Genomic DNA, 16,006 nt, shown 5'->3' on the forward strand with positions numbered 1-16,006 from the left:
TAATGCGTTTTGGATTTTCAGATTGGGGTACTCAACCTGTATACATGACATCCTGGAAAAGGCAAAAACTATAAAGACTGTAGAAAGGTCAGTGGTTGCTAGGGGCTGGAGAAAGGGAGGGATGCATAATAGGTAAGACAGAGAGGATTTTTAGGACAATGACACTACAATGGTGGACACATTATTATATATTTGTCCAGACCCATAAAATGTACAATACCAAGAGTGAACCCTAATGTAAACCATGGTCTTTGGGTGATAATATGTCAATGTAGGTTCATCAATTGTAACAAATGTCACCCTGGGACGGGATGTTGATAATCAGGGAGGGTATACATGAATGGGAGCAGTGGTATATGAGAAATTTTTGTATATTTCTCTCAATTTTGCTGAGAACTTAAAACTGCTCCAAAAAGTAGTCTATTAAAAAAAGCAATCCATTTTGAATGTATCAGTTGTCAAATATTCAAAAGAATAATTCCCAGAGTTTATGTGGGTATAGAAAATTGGGCATTATCACAGGCTGCTAACAAGGTATACAAATTAGTATAACTTTTCTGGAGGGCATTCTCGCAAATACATCAAAAGCCTTAGAAAATATGCCTGCTTTCTGCCTCATTGATTCTCATTATGGGAACTGAACAAAGAAAAAAATTCTGTAAGTAGGCAAAGTTGTATTTCCAAGAATGTTCACTGAAAAATTGTTTATGGTGATCAAAGTGTAAATGACGTAAATGATTAACACTGGGGACATATACCATAGAATATTGCACAGCTTATATGGAAAATTATCTTCCATGAAGACTTTTAATGATTAGCATGTCTTAATCAGGGATTTGTTTGAAACCTTTATTAGAAGGAAACAGTATTCTATGGACTCCCAAGACCAGGATATATATGGATTGCAGAGGCTGAGGGCTGAAGTCGTCACACCTGATTCATGGGATTCCCACTTCAGGAGTCCGCTTCATTTTTTGTTTCTCGGTTTGTCTCAATTTGGTTTGGTTTTTATGTGGCCACAAAAATTGTTCTTGTGTCCTCTATTTTTCTATGTATATTTTAGACAGGGTCCTGTTCTGTTGCCCAGGCTAGACTGCAGTGGTGCAATCATGGTTCACTGCAGCCTTGACCTCCTAGACTTGAATAAGCCTCCCATCTCTGCCTCCCAAGTAGCTAGGACTACAGGTGTGCACCACCAACCTAGCTATATAGTAATACAACTTTTGGGTTCACATGCCTAATAAACATTAATCAGAATCTGTGATCCAATGTCAAATTCCTATGGGCATCTAAAGCCTGGCTTGAGGGTCCCTTCCTGATCCAATCAGTGGTGGGGGACAGGTCACATGGCAGGCTGCACACTCAGGATTATGGCAGGAGTGGATTAGAATGGGGTGTGAGGATAGGTAAATTGACTATCCTGTTACACATAAAAATTGTTCATGACATAAAGTCCAGTGAGAAAAGTCAATTGTTTATGTGTGAAAAAGACCAGTTACCTACAAATCTATATTGAGGTTATATCTGTACCATGAACAAGATGATTTGCTTTCTTTACATTTTTCAAGTTTTTTAAACAATGGATATGAACTTCTATCAGGTATAAATTAATAATTGATGAAGATATTAATACAGACAATTAGGGTTATTTTTTCCCTTTCCTATTTTTCCATACTACTTTTAATGGCAAACTACATAGTAACTTTATCAGTTTTTAAACAAGTGAGTGAGTGGGAAATGGAGACACAGCGACTTCCCACTTCACTGAATATTTGGATATTACAGGATACTACTCAAACAGAAATGCCTGATCAGTAGAAAATATTGCTGCAATACATCCCTCCTGGGTTCCTGTCCTCTGAATAGGGATTTTTACTTTACTTTTCAGGGTGTCTTACACTGCAGGCAAAACCTTGAGATTTGTTATAACATTTGCCCTTTGTTCAATGTTTCTATAACTTTTTAGAATAAAGTAGTAAGAAGACATTATTAATTAAATGTAACTCCAGTTGACATTTATGCCCATGTGGATATGGGTCTGACCCAAGGGAAATAACGAGAACATCATTTCCTTTGGACCTATAAGGAAGAATTAAGTTGTGTAAGGTGTTGATACATTTAGAATGTTTACATCTGTTCTACAAAATCATCATGGAGAAAGCCAATATACGTCTTCCAGATAATTGTGAGGGAAAGTACTTGACACTTTGAATCTTTTCATTTTCATCATAATAATATATTCTATGTACTTTCTTTCTTAAACTGAACTGAATCAAATAGGTTTAAACTATGAGATGGTGCTAAATGTTTAGATACTGATCTTAACATAGTGCTCAAAATACTTTGGGGAAAATTCCAGACATCAAGTTAATTTTACTTATAAAGGCAGAATAAAATATATATAGCTTTCTGGCTTTCTAAGCAACCCACTACAACTGATTTTACATGAAATCTTTTAGTGTCTCAAAAAGTTACAGCTGAAGGATGGGTGCTGTGGCTCACACGTGTAATCCCAGCACTCTGGGATGCTGAGGTGGGTGGATCACCTGAGGTCATGGGTTCAAGAACAGCCTGACCAACATGGTGAAACCCCATCACTACTAAAAATACAAAATTAGCTGGGCATGGTGGCGCATGCCTGTAATCTCAGCTACTCGGGAGGCTGAGGCAGGAGAACTGTTTGAACCCAGGAGGGGAAGGTTGCAGTGAGCCGAGATCACGTCATTGCACTCCAGCCTGGACAATGAGAGCAAAACTCAGTCTGAAAAAAAAAAGAAAAAAAAAAAAAGAAGCTATAGCTGCTTCTATGACAGATTTGTTTTCTTTTCCCTCCAAGAAACTGTATTGATTGTTGCTTTTGGTCAGCTTAAGTCTTCCCTTTATCCTTAGTAATGGAAGCCTAATTTTCAGCTGGGCACTCTGCAATCCAGAATAAGACACGCTTTCCAGCCTTCTTTGCCTAGGGTTTTGCCTATGACATACTTGCTAAGTGATTTTTGGAGGCTGCTCAAAAGGAGGTGACTCAACTGGGAGGTGCCTCTTTCTGTTCCTCTGCCTTTTGTCCACATTTTACATGTGATAACTGGAGCTTCAGCAGCCATCAAGGATGGACTAATTATCTCCAGCCCTTTTCTATTAGACAGAAAAATAAATTTGTATGAAGTCACTCATGCCTTGTTTTTAAACGATATGCAGCCGAATCTAGTCCCAATCACTACATGAGGGTTCACTGATCTTTTCACACTGGAAGACCGAAAAGTCTTCTCCTGAAAGGAATACCCTCTGCAGCTACTAACAATTAGTAGGTGGTGTTTATCACTCTGGTGACATGTTTTGGAGTGGACACCCCTAATTTTAATATTCTTCATCTGTGACATTCTGGTATTCACAATATAAAGATCATGATCTCCTCTCCAAGCTGACTTTATTGTTCAACTTCCAAAGTATTCCAGAACAAGCAACATTTCAAAATTGCATCATCAATATTAAAGGGCAAAAGTCCAATTTCTTTCATCAGACATTTACTGTATAGTGTCTATGCAGCAGCCAGCCACTAGACTGGCACTGGAGTTATCAAGTCAGACAGTTGCTATTCAGATTAATTCAGCAAGGTTCATTCAAATTACTCACGAAATCTCTTTCAAAGTCTAAAACGTTGATTTATAACTTGAATCTTAACATAATGTGGTAGGGATGGGGAAGTGGTAAAATTACATGAAGCTAACCCTGAAGGCAAGTTCTAAAGTTCACCAGCGAAAAATATCTTTGCTTTTGAAAATGCTTCCACTGGGGAAGGAAGGGGTAAGGCCAGTGGGAGGAATGAGGTGAAGCCACTGTGGGAAAATGTTCACCATTAACCTGTACTTTAAGACACCTTTGAGAGTAGTCTCAAGGTGCAAACATCATCAGTTTTATTTTATAGGAGTAAGTTGCTATAGCATATGCAAAAATATCAATCTTCTCTTGTTCTGCTTAAGCCTGCAAATCTGTGGGCACTTGATTCACTGCTGACTTCAAAACCCTTACTCAGTCATGAAGCTCTCTATTGCTTAGAGTATATAATCATGCAGTTATGTTAAAAGCTCTGAGATGTCCTGCAGTGAAGAATGCTGGTTAACTTTGATCCTATCATATCATCTAGGATGAAATTATTGGGGTCCAAAGCTGACTTGAAGGAAAGCAAAGGAGAGGGAATAGAGGCAGGGAGCCCCCACCTCAGCCCCCAAGAATTTTCTGATGCCACAGTGGGCTACGGTGACTCTTCCTAAAGTGCTATTTGATAGTCAATGTGCCCTCTCTGACGTTCTGCAAGGAGAGAACGCCTCATCAAGCCAGTTTGTCTTTGTGGTGATATCTCTGATGTTGAAAAAGACCTGACCTTTGCCTGAAGGCTTCTCCACATTCACTACACTGATAGGGTTTTTCTTCATTGTGGATTCTTACATGCTGAGCAAGGTGTGAGTTTAGTCGGAAGGCTTTCTGGCATATGTTACACTTGAAAGGTTTTTCTCCAGTATGAATTCTGTGGTGTCGAATAAGGTCTGAGGTCAAACTGAAGGCTTTTCCACACTCATTACATTGATGGTTTTTGGAGTGACTGTGGATTCTCTGATGGTGGGTGAGGAGTAGGGCCTGACTAAAGGTTTTTCCACACTCCTTGCACTCACAGGGCTCCTCCTGACTGTGAATTCTCTGGTGTCGATTAAGGTGAGAGCTGCGCCTAAAATTTTTTCCACAATGGATACATAGATAAGGTTTCTCTCCAGTATGAATTCTGAGATGTTCCAAAAGGCCTGCATTCTGGCTAAAGACTTTGCCACACTCGTTGCACTGATAAGGCTTCTCACCAAGATGGATTTTCTGATGTCTGACGAGGTGTGAACTCCTCTGAAAGGCTTTCCCACACTCATGACACTGATGACCTTTCTCTCTAGAGAGGACTTTCTTATGTCCTGTAAGACTGGAACTCTGACATGCATCAGACTCGCAGAGTTTCTTTCCCGTGTGTGTACTTGCATGTTCAATCAGGTCTGAGTGCTGGATGAATCCCTGCCCACATTCTGAGCATTTATACTCAGTCTCCTCTTTGGGCTTGGGCTGCTGCCTTTCCAAGTTAGAGCCCTCATTATGAGCCTCCATGGGTTCAGATATTTTCCCAGATGACTCTACTCTTCCACAAGAGTCTGTTACTACAACAAGCTTCCCATTCTCAATCCTTGTCTCCTCACCTGCAATATTAAATATATACCACCAATTACTTGTCTTTTGATGCTTGGGGAAAGGAATCTGCAACTAGAAGGAAAAAAAAAAAAACTTAATGAAGCCATGTGTGCAAAGTAAAAACACTGTGGATGCTTGTGACTGTATAAAAGAGTTACAGAATGGTACACAAGACATTGTTAACTATGACTGCCTTTGGGGAAAGATGGGAAATTCTGGTGGGAGGTAACTTATTTTAAATAGTTTAAATTTTATCATGTGATACTAGCAAGCAAGCAAATAAACGGTCTAAAAGGGCATGCCTGTACAGTCTTGAAGATAACTTGTCACATGGAAAATAAAAAAGCTAGGTTAATTGAGACCCCCAGGGCCCATAAGAAAGGGACGGCATTTTAACTGAAAATGAAGAAATGTAGATGTGGTGCCAATTTTATCACTAACTGTGTAATCTTTAAAAAGTAAGGTAAATTATCTGGGCTCTGTGTCCTCATCAATAAAGAAAGAATATTGCACCATAAGACTGTGACAATAACATGAAGTTCACAAAAATGCCTTCGGCTTTCCTAATCTCCTTGGACAACAGTAACTGCTCTCCTGTGTGGTTCAACAGAGTTTTTATCTCAACGCTGTGATAATTTACTCATGTCTATCTCTCTCCCTGAACCCCTGATGCACAATGCCCCAAGAGACTGTAAGCACATGCAGAGCAGACTTTGTTTTCTCTAGCACAGAGCCTGGTACATAACAGACATTAAACAAATGTTTACTAAATAAATGGCCTGTGTCCTAAGGGTGAAATTAAATGAAAATAGAGAAAACTTAAGCTCAGATACACAAGCAGATGGGTGAGAAGAATGTCAAGGTTTTTGTTTTGTTTCATTTTATATTTTATTTACCAGTTTTCTTGTAGCTAAGGATAACTCTTTAAAGTCTGGAAGCGTGACTGGGGACGCAAAGTCAGAATGAGAGAGTAAAAGGAAAGCTGGATGGAGAAAATAGAAGAAAGAGACTCTAAGCAGCACTAATAACAAACAAAAGAGGGTTAATCAGTGTGAGCAAGTTAATTCAGCAGATAATTAAAAAGGAGAGAGTAGATGACAGCCAAAAGGAAAAGTGCAAGTGAAGGGATTAGTAAGGAGATATCAGAGAAAGGAAGGTCACAGGTGGGGAGTGAAGAAATTAAATAAAGTAATAATGTACTGTGTACAAAGACCCTCTACGACAGAATGAAGTATTCAGTCCTACACGGGGGCAGGGGGCAGGAGTGAGAGATTAAGGAAAGGAATAAGACTCTTCCAGTAATGACATAATCACATATACAACTTTAAAAAAGCAAGAGAGGATAAAACCAAAAAAACCCTGAATTTTGAATATAAAATAACATTTTCAACAGATCCAGGGGGTAAGGAACATTTTCAAGAATCTACTGATGTTACATTCACTTTTTTTGAGACATGGTCTTGCTCTGTTGCCAAGGCTGGAGTACAGTGGTGCAATCACATAGCTCACTGCCGTCTTGAACTCCTGGGCTCAAGCAATCCTCTTGCCTCAGCCTCCCAAGTGGCTAGGACTACAGTTGCATGCCACCACGCCTAGCTAATTATTTATTTATTTATTTATTTTTTGTAGAGACGGGGTTTCACTATGTTGCCCAGGCTGGTCTCAAACATCTGGCTTCAAGCAATCCTCCCACTTTGACTTCCCAAAGTACTGGGATTACAAGTATGAACCACCACAGCAGCCACATTTACTTTTTGTATTTAAACTATACATCCATCACTGATTACATGGTACAAATTCATTTCTACAAGGCTATTGAGAAAAGGTAGGCCCCTTTCTTTCAGCTACTTTATTCAGAATGCTCCCAGAAGAAAGGTAACTTTGAAGGTGACTTGGAAATTGAACAGAGGAATAGGTAGCATGTAAAGCATGGTTTTAGATATGAAACCAGCCATTCATCAAATAGACATTTATTGAGGGTCTACGCTAGGCCAGGGACTCAGGAAACAAAACAAAGCCCTTCCCTTTTAGTCTGGCAAGAGAAAAAGAGAAGCAAACTAGAAACTACAATATAATGTAATCAGTTCTATGACAGAAAAAAAAAAAGAAGAAGAAATGAAAAAATGTAAGGAACAAAAATTAGGAAGAATTTCAGTGACAAAGAAAATAAAGGAGGCTGAACGAGGTGGCTTGCACCTATAATGCCAGCACTGTGAGAGGCCCAAATGGGAGAAATACTTAAGACCAGGAGTGCGAGACCAGCCAGCGCAACATATAGAGACCCTGTCTCTACAAATAATTATAATAAAAAGCCAGGTGTGGTGGCACACACACCTGTAGTGCCAGCTACTTGGGAGGCTGAGGTGAGAGGATCACTTGAGACTGGAAGGTCAAGGTTATAGTGAGCTATGACTGTACCATTGCACTCCAGCCTGAAGACAGAGCAAGACCCTGTCTCAATAGAAAAACAACAATAAAAAAGAAAATATAGAAAAAAAAATCCAGGTGACATTTAGAAATGAAATTTAGAAATGAAAGAGAGTGCGCTCATTTACAAATAATTTGAAGGAATATTTTTTAAATTGGCCTTTCTATTGCCTTGATTAAGAAACAGCACTACTTTGTTTTTTTTTTTTTTATTTTTTTTTTTGAGACAGAGTCTCGCTGTGTCACCCAGGCTGAAGTGCACTGGTGTGATCTCGGCTCACTGCAACATCCGCCTCCCGGGTTCAAGCAATTCTCTGCCTCAGCCTCCCAAGTAGCTGGGATTACAGGCACCCGCCACCACACCTGGCTAATTTTTGTATTTTTAATAGAGACGGGGTTTCACCATCTTGGCCAGGCTGGTCTTGAACTCCTGACCTTGTAATCCACCTGCCTTGGCTTCCCAAAGTGCTGGGTTTACAGGCAAGAGCCACCATGCCTGGCCACTACTTGTTTTTTTTAAGAGATGTTGCCCAGACTGAAGTGCAGTGGCGCAATCATTGCTCACTGCAGCCTTGAACTGGGCTCAAGCCATCCTTCTCCCTTAGCTTCCCAAGTAGCTGGCCTAGCACTACTTTTTTTATTCACCCCTACAGTAAGAGGAAGAGCAAAGTGAAGGTCCAGGTTCCCTTTGTACCTTTTCCTTGCTATTTTGTTCAACTAAAATATTTGGGGTGATAGACATCTCTTACCTCTTGATAGTGGTTCTGATTAGACCATAATTATTTCACATTTGTGAAAACTCATTGACCTGTACATCTAAAAAGAGTGAATTTTACTACATGTAAATTATGCTTCAGTAAACCTAACTCAAAACAAAAGCAAAAAACAAAAGACAAGGGTGCTAAGCAGAACCTCAGAGGGAAAGGCACAGTCCACCACATCTCACACACAGCAGATGCAATCCAGTTCTTACCCTTCTCTTTCTTGGGCTTTGTAACTTCACACTCAGGCCGAACCCGCTGTTCCTGCACTCCTCTCAGAGGGGTCATCTCCTCCACAAGTATTTTTTGTTCCTTTGCCTGGTCTGGATCCTAGAGACAATTAGGTATATGGAGGCATAATTAGATATAGGTGGGTTTAGGAAACTGCTGTTCAGAAAAACACCTACATGTTAAGAAAGAGAACAAAGAGAAACCCCAGAGGGGCAAAGAAAAGGAGATGGGGAATCTGGCACACATTGTTTTCTCCCAGCAAGGGCCAGGTAAGGTTGAGGGAAGACCTGTAGAAATGAACAGCTAGACTGGAAAAAAACCGAATCAAAGCTTAGTAATTCTCCTTCCGCTGATGAGCTCACGTCCACCTGTCTGGCCAGAAATCTCAATTTCTGCATTCCTGAAAAAAAGCACATCTGACCCTTACCACCTGTTGTCCTGTTTCTCCAAGATCCAGCTGCAAATCCTCCAGAACCACCACCATGTCCTCCCCGCTCTCTGGGTGACGCTCCTACACCCAGGCCTGGAGCTCCTTAGGCAGGATGGTCAGAAACTGCTCCAGCACCAGCAGCTCCAGGATCTGCTCCTTGGTATGGGTCGCAGGCTGTAACCACTGTTGACAAAGCTCCCAGAACCGACTTAGTGCTTCTCGAGGTCCTCTGGTCTCTTCACAACGCAACTGCCTGAATTGTTTGCACAATGGCTCCTGTCCAAGGCCTTTACTGTTTCCTTGCAGCTTGAATCCCTGTTCCCAAGTAGAGTAGTGATCCTCCCTCACTACCCGAAGCCCCTCCTTCTTCAGATTCAGGGGAGCCAGGGAATGGGCACTCACCAGTGCTGTCGCCATCCCCAGCTTCAGACTGCTCTCCTTGTTTTGGAGAACTTTCTTTGGACTGTATCTTCAGAGACACTCCTAAAAATATAGTAGCAAGAATGAGAGAAACAGTAATAGTACTGCTAACAAGAACAGTAACATTTTCTTGGGTTTATACATTTCCTATTATCCATTTTTTTCTCTCTGAAACAACCATTTCTAAACATATATACAGAAGGAAAAAATTATCTTACAGAATACCCTCTAATGTAGAAGGAATAATAGATTTGAAAAATCACCATTTTGCAGCCCTCAAAATAAGTGAGGCTAGGCACTGTGACTCACACTTTCATTTCAGCACTTTGGGAGGCTGAGGTGGGAAGACTGCTTAAGCCCAGGAGTTTGAGTCCAGCCTGGGCAACATAGTGACACCTGGCATGGTGGCACATGCCTGTAATCCCAGCTACTTGGGAAGCTCAGGAGAGAGAATTGCTTGAGCCCAGGAGTTTGAGTTCAGCCTGGGCAACCATAGCAACCCCAAGACCTATATTAAAAAAGGAAGAAAAGGGAGAAAAAGAATGAAAGAAAGAAAAAGAAAAGAAAAAAGACAAGAAAAGAAAAAAGTGAAAGACAAGGAAATAGGGAAAGTTTTTTCAGACAGAGAAAAAGACAGCATAAAGCTGTTGGATGTTCAGTGTAGTAGTTAGTTATGGCCGGGAAAACGTTATATGGAGCCAGAATCCTGGGAAACATCTACACGTAAGAAAGAGAAGTGAGATGGAACTGGAAAGGTAGGAGAAGAAAAAAGACAATAGTATCCAGAAGGTCAAGAAGGTCTATTTCTGCAAATGTGGAATGGTGGAAAGACCCTGGGCCTTAGACAGGCCTGGGTTCCAATACAGCCCTGTCACTTATATGCTGTGACCTGGGGCAAGTTACTTATCCTTTTGGACTTAGTTCACTCATTTGTAAAATGAAGATAATACCTAATTCACAGAAGTTTTGAGGTTAATGAGATAATTCTAAAGAACAGGAGGAATTCATTGATTTATAAGGGAAATGATATGAACACAGTGTTCAAGAGTGTGAAATGCTATACGATGGTGGATTAATCTAAGACCTGGCATAGATACTTGATTCAAAAACAAAGATGTCGTCAGTGACCTCTGTGAAGGTAATTTTGGTAGTAAGAATAGCTAGCCTGCCGTAGGAAATGAGAAAATGGAGAGAGTGAGCATAAATGACAAATTTCAAAAAAGTAATACATTGAATGGAACAAGAGAGATAGGGCAGAAACTAGAAAGGGCTAATGTAGAGTATAAATATGTTTGTGACTTCAGTAACTGTCCTTATGCTGATGATTTCCTTATTCTTCAGGTCAGACATCTCAAGTGTCACACTTGAATTTCCTTCTGCCTATTTGGGACCAGGATATCCTACAGAAGCCTCTCAAATCCAACATGTCAAAAATGAACTCAGACAATTCCCTATCATCCTTTGCGGCAGGCCCCTGGTATGTGGAAATTTAGCATTCTTGATTTTGACTATGCTTGAGTGTCCCTATAGATCAGTGAAATACCATCTGTCAGCTGCTGATACATGCCTTTGAATCAATGTGCATATGGTAAGTGGCAGAACGGGGGAAGGCTCACTTAATCAGTGGCTTAGCCTTCAAATAGTTTGCTGTTACATATTACTGAATGTGTATATAGTAACACTTCCCAGCTGATAATTATTTTTCTTAGTCAAAATGAACTTAAATTTTAAAAAGCCAATTCCTAGTATTCTTAATATAAGTAAAAAAGTCCAAGAAAGTGATGATTACCAGTGAAACCCTGTGTCTACTAAAAATACAAAAAATTAGCTGGGCGTGGTGGCACAGGCCTGTAGCGCCAGCTACTTGGAGGCTGAGGTAGGAGAATAACTTGAACCCGGGAGGCAGAGGTTGCAGTGAGCCGAGATCACGCCACTGCACTCCAGCCTGGGTAACAGAGTGAGACTCTGTCTCAAAAAAAGGTGATGATTATTAGCTAGAAAATAAAAGGTTGGTATTATAATGGTTAATTTCATGTCTCAACTCACCTGGGCCACAGGGTGCTCAGATATTTGGTCGAACATTATTCTGGATGTTTCTGTGAGGGTGTTTTTGAAATCAGATTAACATTTAAACTGGTAGACTAGACTAAAACAGACTGCCCTCCATAATGCTGGTGGGCCTCATCCAAGCAGTTAAAAGTCTGACAAGAACAAAAAGGCTGACTCACTCCTGAGTAAGAGAATTCTTCCTGTCTAAAATGCTTCAAACTGCATCATCAGCTTTCTTCTTGCCATCAGACTTGGAACTAAAACAGCTCTTCCTGAATCTCAAGCCTATGGCCTTCAGACAGGAACTACACCATCAGCTCTCCTGGTTCTCAGGCGTTTGGGCTTGAGCTGGAACTAAACCATTTGCTCTCCTGGGTCTCCAGCTTGAAAACTCACTCTGAAGATACTGGGACTTGCCAGCCTCCATAATGACCTATGCTAATTCCCTATAGTAAATCTCTTTCTAGATCTCTATCTATCTTTACCAATATAGATACCCTAGTTATGCAAATAATGACACAAATACAGGCATTTGTGTGTGTGTGTGTATATATATATAATTCATATTACTATTTATGTATATATACCTGTATTTGTATTATTACATCTATAGAGATATCTTACCAATATCAGTATATAAATATATCTATGCCACATACATATATATATACTGATATGTGTATCAGTATTGGTATATAAATAAATATGTGATATGATGTTGATACATATATATAGAGTATGATGTGTGTGTGTGTGTTTTTTTTTTTCTTTGAAACAGAGTCTTCCTCTGTTGCCCAGGCTGGAGTGCAGCGGTGCGATCTTGGCTCACTGCAACCTCTGCCTTCCGGGTTCAAGTGATTATCCTCCCTCAGCCTCCCAAGTAGCTGGGATTACAAATGCCTGCCACGACACCCAGCTCATTTTTGTATTTTTAGCAGAGACAGTGTTTTACCATGTTGGCCAGGCTGGTCTCGAAATCCTGACCTCAAGTGATCCACACTCCTCAGCCTCCCAAAGTACTGGGATTACTGGCCAGGTATGATGCTGAATTAGTGGTGAGTTCATTTCTATAATGTGATTAAATATATCAAACACAATATATAATAATTTGATAAACTGTTTTGGGAGGAGCTCCATCTACCCAGATATTTGAGCCAGAAAACTGACCATTCCTTCCTCCTTTCACATCTCATGTATCTGATCAATCAAGTTCTATTGATTCTATTGCTTAAATATCTCTCAAATCAATCCACTTCTCATCCCCTTTGCCATCATCTTCTACCCAGACTACTGTGACAAACAGACTGGACTGACACATCAATCTATTTTCCACACACAAACAGTGATCATTCTAAGGAGGATATGAAGTATTATTATATCCCTGCTATGCCTGTTACATATAATGGCTGATTATTACCCTTAGGCTTAAGTTCAAAACATTTAATATGGTTTAAATCGTTTTTTGATCTAATGAACTACTTTATTTCCTCAAATTTGCAATACTCCTTCTTGGTCATTGGCCCTTCCACAGCTTATTCCTTCTGCTTGGACCACCCTCCAACCCTCCAATTTTCTTCTTGTTAATGCCCACTCACACTTCATGTCTCAGCATAATAAAACAATGAGCCAGGACAACTATATTACATGTTTCACATATATTAATTATTTAACTCTCACACAACCCTATAAAGAAGATACTATTCCTAATTTCATCGTGCAGAGAAGGAAATTGAGACGGGGAGAGTTGAAGAATTTACACAAGGTATCAAAGCTAAACCTCAGATCTTTCCTCCAGTATCTCTTGCACCCACAGGCCCAAAACCTTGAATTTATATTTGCCTTCTCTCTTACTGTCACACCCTACATCTGACCCAGTAGCAAATATTATTGGCTCTATTTTCAAAGCAGATCAATAATCTGACCACTGGCTCAGGATATCCTTATCTCCCACCGGAATTACTTGGAATTTAAAAAAATTACTCTTAACTTTTAAATTTTCTTGATTCCATTCTTGCCCACTTACAATCTATTATCATCATGAGTCTCCACATAAAGATGCTTTAAAACGTAAGCCAGATCATGTTTTCTTCTGCTCAAAATCCTCCAAAAACCCTCATGAAGACAAAATTCCTTACACGATACAATTATCATTTACTCTACACTTTTTCTCTCCATACCCCAATCTCTCTGACATCATTCCCTACAAAGGTCGCCTTTGTTCACTGCTCCAACCACTCTGGTCTCCCTGTTATTCCTCAAATATGCCAAGCAAGTTCCTGCTTTAGGACCTTTGCACTTGCTATTCCCTCTACCTAGAAAGTTCCTGTCCGCAAAAGCCACTTAGGTGTTTCCACCCACCTCCTTCAGATTTCTGCTCAAATATTACTAATCTTCTCGGTGACGCCTACATTTAATACCTACTTAAAATTGCGCTCAGTGGATGAAAAATATGCAGCAGAAGGTTGTACTCGGTTAACTAGATCCACAGCTTCATCACTCTCACAGGCCCCAGGGCGGACATCTCTGCCACGAACCCCGCCCCCTCGGTCGAGGGAAGGTTCTCTGCGCCCGGGGAGAACCAGCTGCTCCCTAGGCCCCTAAGCCTCAGTTCCGCCCCAGCCCGGGGCCCAGCTCCAGGGTCCGCTCACCTGGCCAAGGGGTCTCAGAGGAGCCAAACGCTCTGAAACACCATCTTAGCGCATCACCGAGGGTCAGCTCTAGCTCTTCGGAGCACTTTCTTCTCCGCTCTAGGAACGCTGGAGGACCGTGGCTCGATGGTGCCACTGCCCAGGCATAGCAGAAGGAGACTAACACGGGTACCGCCTGCTGAGCATAGCTTGGGAGGGTCATTTCGTTGTGAACTGAGATTGTTGGTTTTTCTTTTTTTTCTTCTTTCTCATTTTAAAGCCAATGTTTATTTTATTCATGTAAAAACAGGCCAGCTCCGTTGAGTGATACCACAAACAACCAACATTTTCACTTTGCTCACATAAATAAAACACACACACTTCGCCATTTTTTCCCAATTTAAAAATTCATCAAACACAATGGCAAAAATAGTTGTCAAAGTACTTCGAAAATTAAACTAAACAATGGACATATGTTTGGATTGAAAGGTTTAAGGTAATAAGAAATTAAGTCTATTACTGTGAGAGAAAATAAATCAACAACGCTTTGCAATGAATGTAAGTTTTAGGGGGAATAAAAGCAACAGATACCACTTTATCAAAATAAATTCTATGACAGAGAACAGAAATAGTCTCTCTTCCCACAGTATCACAAACTGGGTTTTTATAGTTTTTGAAGAAGATAAACTCTTTGAGTGCTTATACATTGCTGGTGGAAATGTAAGTTAGTTCTGTCACTGTGGAAAGCAATTTGGAAATTTCCTAAAGAACTTAAAACAGAGCTCTCATTTGACCCAGCAATTCCATTATTGGGTATATACCCAGAGCAATATAAACTGTTCTACCATAAAGACCCATGCGTTCATATGTCCATCACAGCACTTTTCACAATAGCAGAGACATGGAATCAACCTAGATGCCCATCAATGGTGGACTGGATAAAGAAAATGTGGTACATACACCATGGAATATCATGCAGCCATAAGAATGAGATCATGTCCTTTATAGCAACATGGATGCAGCTGGAGGCCATTTATCCTAAGCCAATTAACACAGGAACAGAAAACCAAATGCTGCATGTTCTTACTTCTAAGTGGGTGCTAAACATTGAGTAGACATGAACACAAACAGGGGAGCAACAGATGCAAGGACTTCTTAAGGGTGGAGGGTGACAGGAAGGTGAAGATTGAAAAGTTACCTATAATATACCATGCTACCACCTGGATGATGAAATCATTTGTACACTAAACCCCAGCAGTATGCACTTTATTCATGTAATAAACCTGCACATGTACCTACTGAACCTAAAACAAAAGTTGGAAGAAAGAAAAAAAAACTCTTTAAAACTCTGAACAAATTTTCTGTTTAACCGATCAGTTGATAGAAGCTTTGAAATATCATTAAATATACAAACCATTGTACTATGACATGTAATTTATTCAGTGTTTCAAGCATTGAAATTATCATAATAGAAAAGAAAAAGCTATCAGTTTCATTATCACAAGCAGTTATCTTTTCTTCTTAGGTGTCTGAATGTATCTTTGAAAGCATATTTTAAAGTAAAATTAAATATGTTTACTTTAAAACTTTTCATTAGGCCAACAAATCTAGTCAATATAAATGTGTTACTAATTAGAAGTCAATGTTCTTTCTTGAAGGGAAAACTCATATATCTTATTTTTTTAATATCTAGAAAAGGACTTTTTAAAAAATTACATAAGGGATAAAGAACATTTAATTTAAATAGAAAGTAAATACTATATCCTATTTACTGCCCCTCTAAAATTCCCTACCATGACTAGTTTCTTAAATCTGTCACTTTTATTATCAAGGCTGACATT

The 16,006-nt window shown here is 39.9% G+C and overlaps 1 protein-coding gene across 1 annotated transcript; it reads right to left on the reverse strand.

The window, feature by feature from the left end:
• Positions 1–3,407: 3,407 nt before the first annotated feature.
• ZSCAN26 (zinc finger and SCAN domain containing 26) lies at positions 3,408–14,273 on the reverse strand. The gene is given in 5 exon segments (XM_017889161.1): positions 3,408–5,228; positions 8,621–8,738; positions 9,067–9,384; positions 9,472–9,552; positions 14,187–14,273. Coding segments are annotated over 4 exon segments (1,353 nt in total). The 5' UTR covers positions 9,487–9,552; positions 14,187–14,273; the 3' UTR covers positions 3,408–4,326.
• Between the last annotated feature and the right edge of the window lie 1,733 nt (positions 14,274–16,006).

This window comes from Rhinopithecus bieti, unplaced genomic scaffold, assembly GCF_001698545.2.
Source record: "Rhinopithecus bieti isolate Rb0 unplaced genomic scaffold, ASM169854v2 scaffold_18466, whole genome shotgun sequence".
Taxonomy (NCBI): domain Eukaryota; kingdom Metazoa; phylum Chordata; class Mammalia; order Primates; family Cercopithecidae; genus Rhinopithecus; species Rhinopithecus bieti.